Here is a 19849-nt window from a genome sequence, read left to right as displayed (position 1 = left end):
ATACGCTCAGAATGGTAAAGCAACTCTATCCAGGGAGTCTCAAAGAATGTTAGGACAGTGATTTTTGGAAATTAAGCCAGGAAGATTCTTCAATTTCTTTTTTTTCAAGGTGTATAATCCATGGTCTTTGGAGCAAAATGTGTTAATTACAGGTGTTTGACAAAATGCAACTGGTAATCAGAGAGTTGGATAAAGCAGAAAACCTGAGTAGGAGCTGGGGTATAAAGACCACATGTCATGGGGATATTCGGATAATGTTCTTTCTGGAGTTGGGAAATTGAAACAGCTTGAAACTGTTGCATAAAATGAGGACCCAGAGAAGGTAGAAAGCATGTGAGCACAAGAAACTCAAAATGAGGACATTCTTAGAAGGCCTCTCTCAAACCACTCTCTCTATATATATCCAACTGTCTGATTAAGGTAAGTTTGCGTTCTAAACACTGAGCAGGCTTGCACTTGTGTGTGAGTCCGGAAGCCCCAACCTTGGGCAAGAAATAAGAGTTTGCTACCAAGAACTCTGGACAAACTTGCAGAAATAGTACTTGGAACCGAAGTACTAAATGTTACCTCAACATTCACCTACACATTTTTTGAGGTGCATTTCAAATACAGTTTCATTAATATGAAAGGCAATGAATGCTTATTGACAGAAAAACAACATGCCAAGTACTGTACTGTCTATACACTTTAGTATTTTTTGCTCTTGTTGGTTTTGGTGTTCTTAAAACTCAATTTTTGGGGCCCCTGGGTGGCATGGTTGGTTAAGCATCTGCCTTCAGCTCAGGTCATGATCCTGAAGTCCCAAGATCGAGCCCTGCATCGGCCTCCCTGCTCAGCAGGAGTCTGCTTCTCCCTCTGACCCTCCTCCCTCTCGTGCTCTCTCTCACTCACTATCTCTAATAAATAAAATCTTAAAAAAAAAACCTCAATTCTTACTGCAGTCAGTTCGTTACGTTTTTTTCAATAATCTGCTAATTTTCCTAATGTGGAAACTAAGGTACAGAGAGGCTTTTGAGTAACATGCTTAGGTCACACAGTTAGCAGATGGTGGAGCAAGGATTGAACCCAGATGATCTCATTTCCAAACCACTTCATGGCACTCATTTCACAATCACCTCTCCTAATGGTCCCCAATCAGATGCAATGACTCCTTCCTCCGAATTCCAACATTTTGTACCTCTTACACTTACAATATCCTATGAGGTTTTTAACTGTAATTACTTGACTACATGTTGCATCCCCTCAACTAGGTTATAAACTTGGTGAGATGTATAATTATCTCTGCCTCTTTTTCTCTTGTCCCCAAGGCCTGTTTAATGCCCCCCCCCCATAGTAGGTATTCAATAGATTTTGGTTACGGGATTGAATTAAATAGGGTGAGGGGCTGATCTATCCAATCACGTACCTCTACCCCATCTACACTATGGAAATCACAGCCAAGTGAACCTGCTTAATCCTCTCTTGCATCCTGAAGAGAGGCAATAGAGTGCTGAACAAGATAACGCAACCGAGGGCAAGTTTCCATTTTCATCTCATTTCTCCTCCCTGTTTCCCCAACAAAATCGACCTAAATGAAGTGAGATCTTTCATTTATTTAATCCAATTCCCTGGCATTTCATGTTCCAGGATAACCTTTGAGATTAGACAAATGCTGGCAAAACTCAATAGTCTACTGAAGTCTGGCTGGAGTAAAAGTCAATGGCAGCTAAAGATAGTTTGAAATGGACATACTCTCATTTCTAATGAACTCTAGTGAAATGTGAGAGAGGTGGTTTTAGTAACTTACAGAAGACCCAGAAAGAGTTCAAGTCTGGAAGCTTGAACTGCTCAGGTGAGGGGCCAAGGTCTACCTTAGAACCTTCCTGACTCCCTCTTACCTATTCCTGTGCTTAAGAAGCCACCAGCATTATGCTCTGTATTCATAGCTTGGAATAAAGTTGAAAATAAGCTTCTTTATCTTTTTATACAACCAACTCCAACCCCTTTTGCCCAAAGTCATAAGCATTTGAAAAGTCCCTTTGCCTTTTGTTTAAGGCCAGGCCTTCAGGATACCTCCTCTCATAGGGCTAACTCTTCAAGTATTGGTCAGCTTCTGCAGCAGCAGAGAAATAAACACAAAAGAATTCTTTTACAGCCAATCTTCTGCCAGCTGAAAAATTTTAAAAAGTCAAAGAAGTTAAACCTCAAAATCATAAAATTAGAGAATGTTAGAAATGACAGAGACTTTAATGACCCCCATTTTCCAGCCACCTCCTGTTTTAATGAAGACATTGAAGTTCAGTGAGGGGACATGATTTGTTCAAAAACACACAGAGAAAAAAAGAATGGCTGCCACATGCAACAGTGCAAATGCCTCTTCAAAACATTACGTTGAGTTGAATGAAAGAAGCCAGACAGAAAAGAATGCATATTATATTATTCCACTAAGTTCCAGTGCAGGCCAAACTAAGCTGTGGGGACAGAAATCGGTGTTTGGCTGGCTGGGTGGGTGTGAGCCTAAAGGGGGCCCAAGAGAACTTTTGGTGGTTATGAAAATAATGTTCTGTACTTTGATTGGGCTGCTAGTGACATGGTGGATACAAGGGTCAAAACCCATCCCACTATACCACTAAAATCTACTCATCCTGTGTGTAAATTGAGTCTCAACAGACTGATTTTAAAATAATTTTTTGTTGTTGCTGTTAAAGCTGTGCAGGGTGTGACACATGGTGCTGACATGGGACTCTAGCTATGTGCCTCCCAGGCCAGGCTCCTTCCAGTTCTTTTTCTTCTTGATGCAAATGTACTTCTCCAAACCAAGTCTTGGTGACTGGTCCTGGACAACTCGCTGAAGCAGCATAACAAAGAACATAAGAGGTATCCAGTGAGGTCCACAATTAAATCTGAGACATTAAATTATCAGCTCATAACTACTCTGGAGACAGCCATGACTTATGCAAATTTCAAGCAACACAAAATAATGATTATCAGTCCCCCCAAAGGAGGGGGCTAGTAAATGAGTGAGCTAAAGAATATTAGGTGCTATTGGAAATTCTAGAAGTAATATGAAAGAATGAAAGTGCTCCCTATTTAGTACTTCTTAAGCCTGCAAGGGCCTAATCTAGTCACATACTGTAATTATAATGTATCCCTGGGTATGGCATATATAGTAAAAGCATGCAAGTGAGACTTGGAAAAATAGAGCTTTCAGGATTGTGCATTAGTGCTATATATAGAGAGATGTATAGCTTTTCTCTGGTTTCTCTGGAATTCTCTCTATAGGCTGTTGTCTCTTCCTTTTGAGAATTTAACTCTGTTTCATCAGAGGCCTTCCTCAAAGAGGGAAGGGCTCCAGACAGTAGTGGACTTGAATGTTCTGCCTATTAAAAACAGGGCGGGAGAACACCTCTGACCCACAGGCCTGCCACATCCCTGTCCCTCATGCCTGCAGCAGGACACCCCCCCCCTTTTTTTTTAATTTAAATTCAATTAGCCAACGTCTAGTACAGCATTAGTTTCAGATGTAGAGGTCAATAATTCATCAGTTGCATATAACACCCAGTGTTCATCCCATCATGTGCCCTCCTTAATGCCCATCACCCAGTTACCCCATCCCCCATCCATCTTCCCTCCAGCAACCCTCAGTTTGTTTCCTAGAGTTAAGAGTCTCTCATGGTTTGTCTCCCTCTCTCATGACTTCCATTCAGTTTTCCCTCCCTCCCCCTATGATCATCTGTGCTGTTTCTTTTTTTTTTTTTTTTAAGATTTTACTTATTTATTTGACAGAGAGAGAGACAGCCAGCGAGAGAGGGAACAAGAGGGGAGTGGGAGAGGAAGAAGCAGGCTCCCAGCGGAGGAGCCTGACGTGGGGCTCGATCCCAGAACGCCGGGATTACGGCCTGAGCCGAAGGCAGATGCTTAACGCCTGAGCCACCCAGGAACACCTGCTGTTTCTTTTTTTCCACATATGAGTGAAAATATGTGATAATTGTCTTTCTCTGATTGACTTATTTCCTTCAGCACAATACCCTCTAGTTCCATCCATGTCAATGTAAATGGTAAGTATTCATCCATTCTGATGGCTGAGTAATATTCCATTGTATACATACACTACATCTTTATCCATTCATCTGTCAATGGACATCTCAGCTCTTCCCACAATTTGGTTATTTATTGTGGACATTGAGCAAGCTCCCTATTTACAGGGCCTGGGATTCCCCTTGGCTAGAAAGGCTTGGTGACACTCCATAAGCCCCACTTCCTAGAAGAGCCAATTGGCACAGCCAGATCATAACATGGGACAAGCAAAGAAGTTGCCTTGAGTTCCAGATTTTGCCCTGACTTCAAGTCTTTCTTAGCAACTTACAAATTATCAGCTGAAGGGAAATAACTTGACCCTACTTGGGAAAGGTGGCTCTGTTTTAAAGCCTGTCTTATGCCCTGCTTATCCCAGTTGTTACTGGTAATATATATATTCTATGTTTTTCAGAAAAGAAAACTTTCTTATGAAAAACATATAGCACAATACCAAAGTCCTAAACCTTCTGATTACTGAAATTCTTTGTTAGGGGCACCTGGGTGGCTCAGTTGGTTAAGCATCTGCCTTCGGCTCAGGTCACGATCTCAGGGTCCCGGGAATCGAGCCCCACATCAGGTTCCCAGCTCAGTGGGGAGTCTGCTTGTGATCTCTCTCTCCCTCTCCCCCTCCCCCTCCCCTCCCCTCCCCTACTCTTGTGCTTGCCCTCTCTCTCTCTTTCAAATAAATGAATAAAATCTTAAAAAAAAAAAAGAAAGAAATTTTTGGTTAGTACCAGTAAACCACATTGAAAATTCCACAAAAAATATCTAGATCTTTAGCCTTTGAAGACATCCATGCATTGATTTTTTGCTTGTTTATTTGCTTGCTTCCAAATATTTCCTGGGGTTTTAAGCTACTTTTATTCATTAAAAGTATAGATGGTTCTTGATGGTTGCCATATTTGTAAAACTATCTTATTTATTATTATATACTCTTCAGATAACTAACTGCTATGCTAAATGCAGGGACTAAATTCCAAGGAATTTAAAACAAATATATTCCAGCTCTGAAAATTAGTCTAACTATTCATTCAATCACTTAATCATTTACTTTGCTTAAGAAATAAATGAATATGATGGGAAAATGAATAATATGAAGGCTTTGTTTGGAGGCTTCATTATAGTTGGGAAAAACTGCCGAAAAAGCAATGGATATTATCATTTAAAGCTTCTTCTCAAAGGAGAAGCACATTTAGAAATTTCTACTAACTTTTGGTCAGCGTAATTTATTCTCTTAGACACTTGTGTCTCATTTTCAACCAACTGAAGTATCAAAGTAAGTAATGACAACTTTTATATCCATTATTTCTAGGTAATATAATGTCCTGAGGTCTGAAGTGTTCCCTAAACTCAAATCTAAGTACATTATAGGGGAACTGTTCATTAGTCTATGGTATGTACTCATGTGCCTTTAAATTTCATTTTAATCATTTGTACTAATTGACAGACTATATCCCCTGGAAACCCTGAAAAATCTACTAATAGGCAATTGCTTCATATGTCAGTGTGATCATTTGCATTTCTAAACCTTTAATCTCATTAGATACTTAATATTTCTCTCATTATTTAATAATGGAGCAAAATTTGACTGCCATTTTGCTGTTTATAACATTTGCCAAAAAAGAAAAAAATCTCTTTAGTACTAGAGAAAGCAATATGATAATAATGGTATTATTTAAGTATTATTATAACAGTGATAGTACTGATGGTCAATAACCTGACTTCTGCTCTTGGGTCTGCCAACCAAAAATTTTGGGGGTCTTGGACAAGTCACTTCTATGAATCTCAATTTTCTAACCTATAAAAAGGAGATGTGAACATCTGGTCATTAACAGGGATGCTGTGCATATTATACATAGTAAAACTTTCAAAGCATTTTAATTTGTTGCTATACCCCAGTTGCACAGAAGATTCACTTCAGTTAACAGTGGTGGCACTCTTGCCGTATCCACCATCATCATCGTCATCGTCATCATCATCACCATTATTGGCATAGACAAGGAAGAAGGTGCCCAGAAAAATACGACTAAGGGATACTTGTGGAACAAAGTAAGTAGGTTTCACAATGTATTCATTTTCTAGGGCTACCCTAAAATAAAGTACCACAAACTGGATGGCTTAAAACAATAGAAATCTATTCTCAGTTCTAGAGGACAGAGGTCTGAAATCAAGGTGTCAGCAGCTCCTTCCAAAAGCTCTGGAAGAGAACCTGTTACTTCCAGCCCCTGCTGGCTCCTGGTGTCCCTGGCTTGTAGAGATAATCCCAGTCTCTGCCTCTGTTTTCACATGGCCTGCTTCTCAGTGTGTCCCAAGATCCCTTTCCTTCCTTTCATAAAGACACTATGCATTGGATTTAAGACCCACCTTAAATCCAGAATGATTTTGTCTTGAGATTCTTAACTATTTACATTTGCAAAGACCCTATTTACAAAAAAAGTTCGCATTCTGAGCTTCTGGACATAATTTTGTGGACATAATTTTGGAGGAACATTGCTAGCTGCAAATAACGGTAAAGGTTGACTGGGGACCCGTGTTGAGAAGAATGTGAAGGCTGAATTCAGGATTAGCAGGAAAGAATACAAGGATCATGAGCAAGGTATGGAAAGTGGACACATACCTGTCATGTTCTTGTCATCACTAAGCACTTATCTACAAGGGAATTGAAACCTAAAGAAGATTTGTCACTGCCCCCGGTCACTCAGAGGCATATTTGCACTAGAAATAAAATCTCCTGACTCAAAATTCAGTGCTCTTTCCACTATACAAATTAATAATCTCTCATCTCAACACCTCTCTAGAAGTTATTACTAAAAATATAAATATGAGACCTTGAAAATTACTGACATCTTAATACTTATGTTGATTTAATCTCTCAGATTAGAGTCCTTAAGAACCATCTGGCTGACTTCCAATTCCAGCTCTGATATTGTACTAACCTTTCACTTGAGAAAAAAATAAAAGCTGGATAAAATTTAAAGGGAAACTTTGAAAGCTGTGAAGAGATGGGGAGAGCAGATGTTAGTATACTTTAAGGAAAATATTACTAATAACAAAGGACATTTCATGGTGACAAAAGGTGATAAAAAGGGCCAATTCAATAGGAATATTTTGAAAAATTCTTAAATTTGTAAGCATCTAATAGTGTACCTTTAAATATATAAAGAAAAGAAATAGAATTAAAAGGACACATAGGCAAATCCATACTTATAGTCAGAAGTTTTTAAGTCCCTCTGTTTCTCATGAATGTAATAAGCAGACAAAAAATCAGTATGGATGTAGAAGATTGAACAAGATTAAAAAACTTCACCTAATTGATATAAAGAATCATTTACCCAATTACTGAAAAAGGCACTTTCTTTTCAAGGGAACATGAAGTTTTACCAAAATTGAACATTTGCCTTGGGCATAGAACAAGTCTGCACAAATTTCAGGAGAAATCATTTAGATTATGTCCTCTGACCACAGTGGAACCCAGGTACAAATTAAACTCCAAAATATAAATAGAAAAATCCCCTACATATTAGGTTGTAAGCAAAGCCCTTCTAAATAATCATGAGTAAAAGAAGAGATTACAGTAAGAATCAGAAAATAAGTTGAAATAAATAATAATAAAAAATACTACATACTAAAACCTCTAGGATACAAAAAATAACTTGTGGATTTTAGCTAAAACAATCTGTTGAGGAACACTGAGAGCTTTAAATGCATATATTAGAAGAAAGGAAACACTGGAAAATTGATGACCTACACTTTCCAAGAGGAAGCTAAGGGAAATACAAATTAAAACCACAGGGGGTAGAAAGAAAAGAATTTTTTAAATGGCAGAAAAGAACAATACCCAGAGAAAATCAACAAACCCCAACATTCATTCATCGAAAAGACTAATAAGGATTGATAAAATCTAACAAAAATTATCACAAATTTTTTAAAAAAGAAGAGACAAATAAACAATATTAGGAATGAAAAATATTCCACAGACAATTATAAATAAAATTAGGAGATATCATGAACAAATTTATATCAATACGTTTAAAAATGTAGATAAAATGGCAAAGTCGTTGAAAAATAACTAATTTAAAACTGATACAAGAAGAAATAGAAAATACGAGCAGTGTTTCTTTAAAGAAACTAAATTTTTAATAAAAATATTCCTACAGTATAATCTCCATGACTTCTCAATGAATTCTTCCTAATATTTAAATAAGAAGTAATAGCAGTTTACCACAAACTCATTGAGGGATTAGAAATAGAGGGAAAACCTCTCAACTTGTTTAATGAGAGCAGCATAAAGTTGATACCAAACCTGACAAGGGGATTACAAGAAAATTATGGAACAATCTGTTTTAGAAACACACAGACACACACACAGACACACACACACACACAGACACACACACACACACAGTATCCATTAGCTATAAGGGCAGATGAAATAATCATGTAGGACAGGGCTTTTGCAATTAGTTTCTTCATGTTTCCCTCATTTCACTCTTTAGGAGAGCAACCTTGTGCTTTTGAGGTAGAGACAGTGTCTTTTTTCTGGAAAGAAGGCAGCATGGTAGGAGATGCACTTTTCTCAAGTAACAAATATTTATTAAAGCCACCTGGAAAGTAATGCTCTCTTTTTCAAAATTCATCATTGTACTCTATTGGCAGTCCTCCATTCCAGGCCTGTCTGTGGTAACTCAGAGAGATGGGATAAGTAGAAGCATGAGTCAGACACCGCTAGGTTCAATCCTCGTTCTGCCATTTTTGGCAAGGTGATGTTCAGTAAGTTATTTGGTCTCTCTTAGCTTTCATGTTCTTGTATAAAATAATAGGTTAATGACGTTTATCTGAAGGTAGTTCATGGAAGTAAATGAGATGATGGATGTGAAAATTCCTGTACACATAGAGAAATAGATACTTTCCTGAAGCTGGAGATACTATTTGCATTATTTACTTACAGAATTTGTGCCACTTAAAGTCACTATTGTCTACCATTTTCTATTTATTAAGAGCAATAAATGCATGTCCCTAAAAGATTATCATTTATTGTTGCAGCCTTGTGATATATCTCTGTGTCCATCAGATGCATGTGGATTAGAACACATTTGGTGCGTCTTACAACATGCTAGTTAGAGACACAATGGATAGACTGGGGTGGGAGCCGCAGTGTCCAGTATTCAATACAAGTGCTCTAGGTACTCCATTACGAATCAGAGATAAATCTTTTTTTGAAGAATTACCTTGATCAAATCCTCTGGGGGTGGATCAGAGCAAAGCAAGTCATGAAAGCGGCTTTGACTCATGAGACAGCACAAATTGAGGAAAGTCTGAGAGTCCATAATTAATCCTGGGCTTAAATTTCCTCACCTACTCCAGACACCTGTGACCTACATCTTTATAATATCTTTGCAAAAAAATGTCCTTGCCTGGAATGCACCTTCCTCATATCCCTGCCTGGAAAATTGTTACTTATCTTTTAAAATCACACATTCATTCAATCAAAAATGTTTATGAAGGGGCGCCTGGGTGGCACAGCGGTTAAGCATCTGCCTTCGGCTCAGGGCGTGATCCTGGCGTTCTGGGATTGAGCCCCACATCAGGCTCCTCTGCTATGAGCCTGCTTCTTCCTCTCCCACTCCCCCTGCTTGTGTTCCCTCTCTCGCTGGCTGTCTCTATCTCTGTCGAATAAATAAATAAAATCTTAAAAAAAAAATGTTTATGAAGCCCTTCATATGTATCTAGTGCTGTACTAGTCACCATGGTTATTAAGAAGGTGAGCAAAATCAGACCGCGACCTCATTCATGTGCTCAGGCTCTGTACAGATGTCCCTGTCAGTCTTGCCCTGGTTGCTCCCTCCTGGGTACTCAAAGATCTGGGTGTACACATTATGGTATTAGAGAACAATCCCTGTGTTCACATGGCTGTTTCCCCAGCCTGGAAGGGAGCTCCACAAGAAGAAGGCCTCATTCAATTCATCTTTTCTTCCCGAGGGCACACCTCGGAGTCTCACACGTAGTGGGTGCTCAATAAATGTTTGTTGACTGAATCATTCATTATTCATGAGACCTTGATATTGCCAAATCTGTTGAATGATTCTGCTAATGAATATGAGAGAAATTAAAAAATTATACCCAGGAAGATTATATATTTTTGAGATATTCTTTGTTTTTTTCCTATTTTATTAGATTTTATTAGTAATCCTAGCAGCTATTTTTTAAATACTTACAAAGCTAACATCACTGATTTTTTTTAAAAAGATGCACAGTATAAATATAGTTGAAATTATGCCTGATAACATTTTCTGGTTTAAAATTATGAGAATTGCGGGGGGCGGGGGGGTAGAACAAGCTGCCATTTAATTGGAAATTGCTACACATGTGAATAACTTAATATACCAGGGGATTTGTTAGGTTTCTATACTAATCAACAATATTCACCCAGAAATGTTAAGTGGCAGAAGACATTCACAGAATTTAACTTCACAACACTGAAGTCTGGCACATCCTCCAAACAGAGATAACATTGTTTATTTAAAAACACTCAGTATAGATCTACAAGTTTCCCCAAGTTTGTGAAAACGTGCTGAACTGTTCTTGAAAAAATTAAAGAATGAAAACAAACAAACAAAAGACACTGTATTACTTGTGCCAAAAAAGGAGAAGCCATTCTTTAAGTTGTGCTAGACAGACCCCAGAGGTTCTAGCATAAATATCAGGTGAACTTTGGAGATAAAGAGATGTCGTTTCCATTGACTTATTTTGAAGTAAGTAAAATGTTTAGCCTTTTTTCTCCCCACCATGTTATAAATTATATACAAAAGGACTGAAGGATGAAAGCATGAAAGTACCTACTTGGTCTGGTGTTTAGATCCTTTCAGGTGGGCATGATACTGTTCTATGGAGTTGAGAGAGACACTGCAGATGGTACATCTGTAATTGCGCCTCAGACCTGTGGACAACAGACAGACTTGATTAGCTGCATCCTTGCCATCGCTACCTGAATGAATACCAGAATCTCTAAAAGTTTAGAACAAAGTATGTAACAGGGCATCTGGTCTACCCCACTAACACTTCAATCCTAATTACAGAGCCCAACCAACACCTTCTTAGTAGAAGTTAGAAGCTGGCTGCTCCATTTCTGGATGCCTAAAATTATTAGAACATGCTTCCTTGAGATACAATATTTCTGGACATTTTGTTACCCAAGCAAAGACAATTCTACTTTTTCCTTAAGGCATATAGACATAGTATACTGTCATATCTGCAATGAAATTTGAGACTCCAGAGAAAAACTCCATCTCAATTATTCTTTCAACACTATTCCAATGGCAAAATCACAAATTCAACTTTAGACCTTATTCATTTGAATTCTTCCAGGATCATCTTATAAAATGTAAATACCCAAGAGATGGATAATAATCTAATTTACATAAAAGCTTGCTTTCCACCAAAGAGTTTAAAAGAAAGTTATTCATTAATTTGTTTATCAATTTAATTCATTCAATTCATTCATTAATAAAGTATCAACTTTGGACCAGGCACTAGGGATTCCAAGATGAATAAGATGCTCTTTGCTTTCAAGGAGTTTAGTAAAAACGTTGACTTCTTTATCATATTGATTCATCTAGACTCAAATGTGTTAGAAAGTAGCTATAACCAAACTTTAAACATTTGCCACAGCTCAGAGACCCACATGAAACACATTCCTTCTGTTAGTGTGTCCCATCAGACTAGAGAGAAAAGTAAACTGTGAATCATGATCTGAAAGTTTGAATTTAAATCTTGGCTCCAATCATTCCTGGTTGTATGATCTAGGGGAAATCATGCAATTTCTTCCTGGCCTCAACATGAAGACAAAGCCATTCACATCACAAGGTTGCTGCGAGAATTAGGCAAATAAAATATATTAAAATGCTTATCAAGTGACAGTTGTTATTAATTTTGCTCCAACATTCTATGTCTTACCATTGTAAAGCCAGAATTATAAACAGCTATAGCATTTTCCCCCTGATAATGCATATCACCTTTCTAAGAGACAAAATCATTCTCATTTTTCTAAAAGGAAAATAAAGCACAGTTTCAGTAGAATTGTGTAACCTGCGGCCTGGGTAACTTTATACAAATTAGTTGACTTCTCTGGACTTCTCTTTCCTTAAAGGATTGTGGGAAGGACTGAGTGAGATAAAGCATGTATGAAAGAGTATCTGGTAGATAACAAGTGATCAACATAAATTAGCTACTATTATGATTTCAAAGTGATATTAAAATGGAATTAATTTTTTCCTCAATGTCACAGATGAAGCCCTAAGTTGAAGCCCTATAACCACATTACTAAAGTGAAGTATCAAAGTCCCAGTTCAAAACATCCAAAGGAAATAGTCAAGAACCAATTTCTAATCCCAAGCTGACCACCCACAACCAGTCTAAAAGAGGTTGGAGAAGAATGAAAGAAATAGGTAGAAGATTTCTTAAAGGAGTCGTATTGTACTGTTTTACTTACCTTCCTCCATGTGAATTGCGGGTGTCCTTCACTCTCACCTCAAACCTATAGGAAAAGACTTCAGTGGAACTAACTCCCTAAAGATCTTCAGAAGTGCCTCCTTGCACTTGGAAAGTCATGTACTGTACTCTTTATACCCCCTGCAAGATTCGAAATGCTGGAGTCTGTGGTTTGTTAGCAACTTTGATGGCAAAGCAAGAAAGGTGGCAGGATTGGCATGTATTCTCACAGCTTGTCAGAGTAAAAGATACATGACAGCTTCCCACAGACCCACGTGTGTCCTGTGTATGAGGAGAGCCGGTTTGACAATGTTTTGGATATCGGAATTGAGGGCATCAGACCTCGGCAGAAAGATGTTAAAAGTATTCAGTTGGGTATCTAGAGACTTAAAGTGATCCCAGAGGAAATGCTTAGCCCACATCAAGTAATGCTGAGTTCCTGAAAAGCCATGAAATCACCCCATGAAAAGAAGAGTCAGTTTGCAGCCACTGCCAGATCTGGCAGCATCTATGCCAGCTTTGTATGTTTATCTATCAAGTCAACTTTTATCTCCCTTGCCACTATAACATGAAACCTTGCATCCATCAGCCTTGGAGGAACCTGAGGCAACCTTCTGAGCTAAAGGGATAAAAGCAAAACCTTAGAAGAAAAGCAAGAGCCCTGGGCAGAGAAAAAGAGAGGAGCCTACTGAACTCTTTTTTCCCACAGCAAATAGGCAGCCCAAGTAGATCTAATCTAAGGGAGGGGAAAAAAACTAACTTTTAATAAAGTTTGGAGATATTTAAAAATTATTTTTCTATCCTGGATAGATCAATTAATGACAAAGTACTTTTATGTATCTAGGAATGGGAGTAAAGAACTCTTTTCAGCTTAAAAGTGAGTAAAAATTCATGAAACTCACCCTAGTTTTTATCCAAGGAGTAGTAAAAAATTCACCCCACAGAGATGGTTTGAAAGGGCGCGGGGGTGGGCAAGAATAACGTTGCTTTCTGATTACGTCCTACGAGTCCTACTGACAGAATGTTGCAACATCATCAATAACGTGACAAACAGCAGAACTTCCTGGAGCCTTTCAAGTTCGTAGGGACCCCATTCATGTTTCAGAGAAACCTGTTTTTCGTGTCCTATGATAAACTGGGCTGGCCAGTGTGAGGACTAACTTGTTTTTGATTCAGTTTCAATTACATAATTGGACACTGACTTACCTAATTTTTCAAGTTAGAGTCAATTCAGTTATGGGAAAAAAAAAAACAATAAAACCACGGATCTCTGGAATCTTCTTGGGAATCCGTCTAAGGAACTGAAAACTTTCCCAGCACAGGTTGACAGCACAGAGATGCAACAGATAGCCGTTAACTCTCTATTACTTCAAGCAATGATTCCCAAACTTCCGAGTGTGGATGCACGCTCTAGCAATCATGCTGAAATGCAGATTCCCAGCCACAGCTTCCAGAGATTATGATTCTATAAGTTTTGCATTGGGCCTGGGAATCTATAAGAAGTTTCAGACCTGTAACCCAAACCATACCACACACATGCACAAATACACTTACACCTTAAAAAGAACTGAAACTGGCCCATGCACTCATACCCTTTTTGGTTACTTGCATTTGTTAGAACAATTCTGGGTCTTAAGAAAAAGAAGAGAAGGGAAGGGAAGGGAAGGGAAGGGAAGGGAAGGGAAGGGAAGAGAAAGAAGAGAAGAGAAGAGAAGAGAAGAGAAGAGAAGAGAAGAGAAGAGAAGAGAAGAAGAGGAGAGGTGAGGAGAGGTGGGGAGAGGAGAGGAGAGGAGAGGAGAGGAGAGGAGAGGAGAGGAGAAGAGAGGAGAGAGAAAAGAAAGCTATGCCATAGAGAAGAGCTGTGTTTACATCACTTTCCATTTCACAGGTGTGCATGACTCAGAAAGATGACTGTAGTCCATAAACCCAGAGAATATAAGTTATCACAACCAGCATGTGAGCTGTTTGAATGCTTCTGCAGGGCTGGTCCATTCCTTCTTTTATGCATGGAATCAGAATACGAAAACCAGCTTCAGGCCTTGCTCCCTGGGTTTTCCATCAATGCTGTCATAATAAAAGGTAACTACTATTTATATGGGTCCTCCTCAGACTACAGACTAATCAAAGTTCGCCTCATAACAAATGGAGGTTCACCTTGGCAACAGACATAAATATTTATGTTTTAAAAATGGGCATTTTTAAGATCACCAACGAATCTAAAATATTCTGATCTGTGCTTTTCATTACAGTTCTCATACTTTGCAGCCCAACAGAGGCGTGGGCAGGAAATATCTGGCACTTTATTACGATGTAAACTACAGGAAGCATAAACTAGAAAGGCAGTGGGTATAAACAAGAACAAAGGCAGAGAAGGGGCAGAGGAGTCCTCCCCCACACATGACACAGTGTCCTTGGTGGGAAGTTAGGCCTTTATTAATGCTCAGTTGAAATCCTAATTAGTTTGGAATTATACAGCTCCTTTTTCCTCAGAGAACTAGAGGTTCTTATTAAACAAAAATGCTAACTTCCTTATTCAACTCATTTTCAGTGCAATATGATATTAAGAGTATCCTGAAACCTTAGCATACCTAAAGGTTATTTCTGCAGGATTGCTGTTATGTGTTGGAAAATATAGTCACTGCTGCAAGGATCTGGCAGTCCAGTTGGAGAGAGAAGGCATATATAAAAACAGCAACAGTGCAAGGTAGATCATAAAAAGTACCACAGTCAGGAGGAGTGGAATGTATGGGAATAGAGGGGGAGATTGTTTCTAACACAGAAAATCTGGGAAAGCTTCTTGAAGATGCATCACTTTTGCATTTGTATTCTTAGCACAGTGTGTAAAACAGATGGTCCTGGAGTGTTTAGCAGTATGGGACTACTCAATGTGTCTTTTCAAGTCTCACAAAGCCAGACTTTAGGTGCCCCTGCAACTTCACTTGTATCCATTTTACATTACTGAAACATCATTGCACCTTTATTACAATGCCAGCTAATTTTGCTGAATGCCAAGAATGTAGGAGAGAATAAAACAGACCAAATAATTTTTTATGTAGCTAGTCAGGTTCAAAGACAAGAAGCAAGTAAACAAATAAGCACATTATTACAGGTTGTGAAGATGTCACTCAGGATATATACAGGATAATGAGAGAGAAATGGGGAGGAAGGGTGATTTTGGACAGTATGGTCAACAGAGTTCTCTGAGAAGTGTGAAATGAAACCAGAGGGATGAGATTTAGGCTGTGATGTAAAAAACTGGTTAGAGAGTTGTCCAGGGGGAGTGAATAGTAAGCAGAGAGGGCCAGGAATGGAAATGGGCTAGGACTGTTCAACAAACAAACAAAACAAAGCAACTGCCAACCCAGAATTCTATATTCTGCAAAAATATCCTTCAAAATTGAAAGTGAAATAAAAACATTTTCAATAAACAAAAACTAAGAGAGTAGTTTGTCAGCAGACCTACATCACAGAAACGCTTTTAAGGCTCTTCAGGTGGAAGGCAAATGGCACCAGATACAAACTCAGATCTACAGGAAAAAATGAAGAATATGATAAATGATTAATATGTGGACATCTATCTTTTTTATTTCTCTAAATTTATTTGAAGAGAGAAAACAATTTAAAAAACTATACCATTATATTGTGTATTATGGTGTTTCTAATGTGTATGTACGTGTTAAATATATGATAACAATAGCACAAGAATGGATAGGAGTAGAACAATACTGTTAAAAGATTATCTTTTACATAAAATGGTAAATATTAGTTATAAATAGACAGTGGTCATTCAAGGATGAGTATTAAATTATAAAATCCCCTAGAAACAAATACAAAGATACAAAGCTAAAGAGCCTATGAAAAAATTACATAGGATAATAAAAAAAATATATTTGATTAACCAAAAAGAAGGCAGAAAAAGAATAGGAAAATAGAAAACAGATGGAAAAAAATAGAAAATAAATGGCAAATGGTTCAGTTAAATTCAACCATATTAATAATTATATTATATGTAAATGGACCAAACATTTAAAAGAGAGAAATTGTCAGTCTAGATAAAAAGCAAGATTTAAATATATACTGTCTCCAGAGGTATATTTTGTACACTTATAGGCTAAGAGTAAAGGGATAGAAAAAAGACATACCATGAGAGCAATAAGCATACAAAGTGGAGCTGCCATATTAATATCAGGCAAACAGATTTCAAGATAAGAAATATTGCAGATATAAAAAGGATGTTTTATAATGATAAAGTGAGAAATTCATCAGGAGAACCTAACAATTTAAGTGAAATTTAGCTAATAATAAGGCTTATGAATACATGAGACAAGAACTGGTAGAAATAGATGAAAAAAATAGGCAAGTCCATAATAACAGGAGATTTTGACACTACTCTCTCAGTAGTTGATAAAGCAATAAGACAAAAAAACTCAGTAAAGTTTAAAAGATCTAAATAAAATTATCAACCATTTTGTACGAATGGGTATTTATAGAACACTGCACTCAACAATTGCAGAATATACAAACTTTTCAAGCATATATAGGAAGTAAACTAAAGGAATATGATGAGCCATTAAAAATTGTACTAAATTTCAAGTAATTATATTTTGTAGAGTGGTTTCTTTGACTGCAATTGAAATAAATAAATAATGGTAATATTTCTAAAAAGAGCTAAAATACTTAAACAACCTGTGATAAAAAAAATCCAAATGGAAATTAGGAAATAGTTTGAACTGAATGATAATGACCATATTACATATTAATCAGTTAATCAGTCTTTAATCAGTTTTTAGAGTGAAATGTATATGGCTCCATAACAGAAGGGAAGAGAGACTCAAAATTAATGGTCAAAGTTTAAATCCTATGAAACTAGAAAAAAACAAGAACATTAAACCAATACCAAGTAGAAGAAAAGAAATAATAAAGGGAAGAAATCAATAAAATAGAAACAAATTACAGAAAAATAACAAAAAATAACAAAACCCAAATCTGCTTTTTAGAAAGTATTAATGCATGTATTAATCTGTTGGAGGTTATAAAAAACAAGGAACATAAATTATGAAAATAAAAGAATTGTTATTAATACGGGTCCTACAGGCATTTTAAAAGGATAATAAAAGAAATAATATCATGAACAATGTTATGGCAGTAAATCTGACAAAGTATATGAGATGGACAAATGTCTTTAAAAATTCAATTTAACAAAGCTAACACATGATGAAATAGAAAATCGGGATTGCCATTTATTTATCTACTAATGAAATTGAATTTCTTATTCAAAATTTTCCCTCAAAAAAAGCTCTAGAACCAGAAAGTTCCTTGAACAAGTCTATCAAGCATTACATGATTGCATAATATCAATTTACACAAACTCTTTTCGTGAACAGAGGAAAAAATATTCCCATACTTATTTTAGAGCCAACATAACACCAATAAAAATGTTGATAGACTCTAAAAGACAATAAAATTGCAAACCAATATTTGTCATGAATATGACCAAAAAAATCCCTTAAAATTGAAACATATAACAGATGTAGATGTGTGTGTATGCATGTACACATATTAGTTCCATCATAACCAAGTTTGTTTATTCCAGGAAGTTGTGGTTTCAAATTTTAAAATCAAATAATATAATTCACTACATTGACACATGAAATGAGAAAATAATACAGTCTTAATAGATGCAGAAAAGAGCATTTGATAAATTTTGATATCCATTAATAATCAAAATTCTGAGCACAGTAGAAAAGACCTTTCTTAATTTAATAAAGAGCATCTATCAAAAACCTACAGTTAATATATTACATGGTGAAATATTGAAGTTTCTAAAATCAGAAAAAAGCCAAGAATATCACTCTTGTCATTTGTATACACCTTGCACCAGAGATTCTAGGCAGTGCAATGGAAGAAAGAAAGAAGAAAGAAAGAAAGAAAGAAAGAAAGAAAGAAAGAAAGAGTGAAAGGCCCGCAGATTTGGAAATGAAGAAGTAAAAATATCTTTATTCATAGAAGATATGATTGTTTATATAGAAGATCCTAAGGGACTACAAAATAACTACTAGAATAAGTGAGTTTAAAAAGGTCACCATACACAAAGGCAGTAGCAAAAAAAATTGTGTTCTTAAAATAGCTTCAAACAACTGGAAAATAAAAATGAAAAATATCATTATAATAGTATCAAAAATATTTTAAAACACTTAAGAATAAAAGGAATAAATTTAGCAAAAGCTGTACAAGACTGAGAACTACAAAACATTGTTGAGAGAAATTAAGAGCTAGGATCTAAATAAGGACAGAATACACCATATTCATGAACCAAAAGAATCATTACTGTTAAGATAACAGTTCTGTAGATTCAATGCAAACTTGATCAGAATTTCAACAGGCTTTTTATAGAAACAGACAAGTGGATTCTAAAATTTGTGTGCAAATCTAAGTATCTAAAATGGCCAAAACAATTTGAAACAAGAAAATTTGGGGGACTCTCACTTGAGGATTTCAAGATTTACTACAGAAGTTGATATAATCATAATGGTGTTGCATTAGCATCAGGATGGATAAATTCTATCAATGGAATGCAATAGAGAGTCCAGAACTAGGTGTGCACAAAAGGGTCAATTGATATTTTTTCCAGTTTTATTGAAATATAATTGACATACATCCTTGTAGAAGTTTAAGGTGTACCCCATAATGACTTGACAATATCCATCCTCTCACATAGATTAAAAAGTTGAAGAAAAGAAAAAGGAAAAAAATAGATTTTTCTAATTATGAGAACTTTCAGGATCTGCCTTTTTAGCCACTTTCAAAAATACCGTGTAGCAGTGCTAACTATAGTCATCATGTTGTACATTACATCCCTAGTAGTTATTTATTATATAACTAGAAATTTGTACCTTTTGACCACTTTCATTGATTTTCAATAACGGTGTCAAGGCAATTTGATGGGGAAAAGAAGGCTTTTTCAACAAACAGTGCTAAAACAACCAGATAAATGTATGAAACAAAAAGATGGACATCAATCTCTGCCTCACAGCACACATTAAAATTGACATTAATTGTAGATTTCAATGCAAAAGCTTAAACTATAAAGCTTCTAGGAAAATATAGAAGAGCTTTATGAACTTGGCATAGGCACAGATTTCCTAGGGAACAAAACACATTAAACATAAAAAGAATGATAAAATGGATTTTACAAAAAATGGAAGCTTCTATTTATAAAAAGTCACCATAAAGAAAACAAAAAGGGGAGCCACATCCTAGAGAAAAAAAAAATTTCTAATGCCTACATCTCATACAGCACTTGTGT

General features: G+C 36.5%; 1 protein-coding gene across 1 annotated transcript in view; it reads right to left on the bottom strand.

The window, feature by feature from the left end:
- Positions 1–19849, bottom strand: part of ZMAT4 (zinc finger matrin-type 4) — a 274740-nt gene that overhangs the window by 40634 nt on the left and 214257 nt on the right. Inside the window, exon 5 of the mRNA XM_048226301.2 lies at positions 10897–10993. Within this exon, the coding sequence (XP_048082258.1) occupies positions 10897–10993 (97 nt within the window). The remainder of the gene's footprint in view (positions 1–10896; positions 10994–19849) is intronic.

Source organism: Ursus arctos, unplaced genomic scaffold, assembly GCF_023065955.2.
Source record: "Ursus arctos isolate Adak ecotype North America unplaced genomic scaffold, UrsArc2.0 scaffold_27, whole genome shotgun sequence".
In the NCBI taxonomy this organism is placed as follows: domain Eukaryota; kingdom Metazoa; phylum Chordata; class Mammalia; order Carnivora; family Ursidae; genus Ursus; species Ursus arctos.
This window is presented reverse-complemented; position numbering and strand designations above follow the sequence as displayed.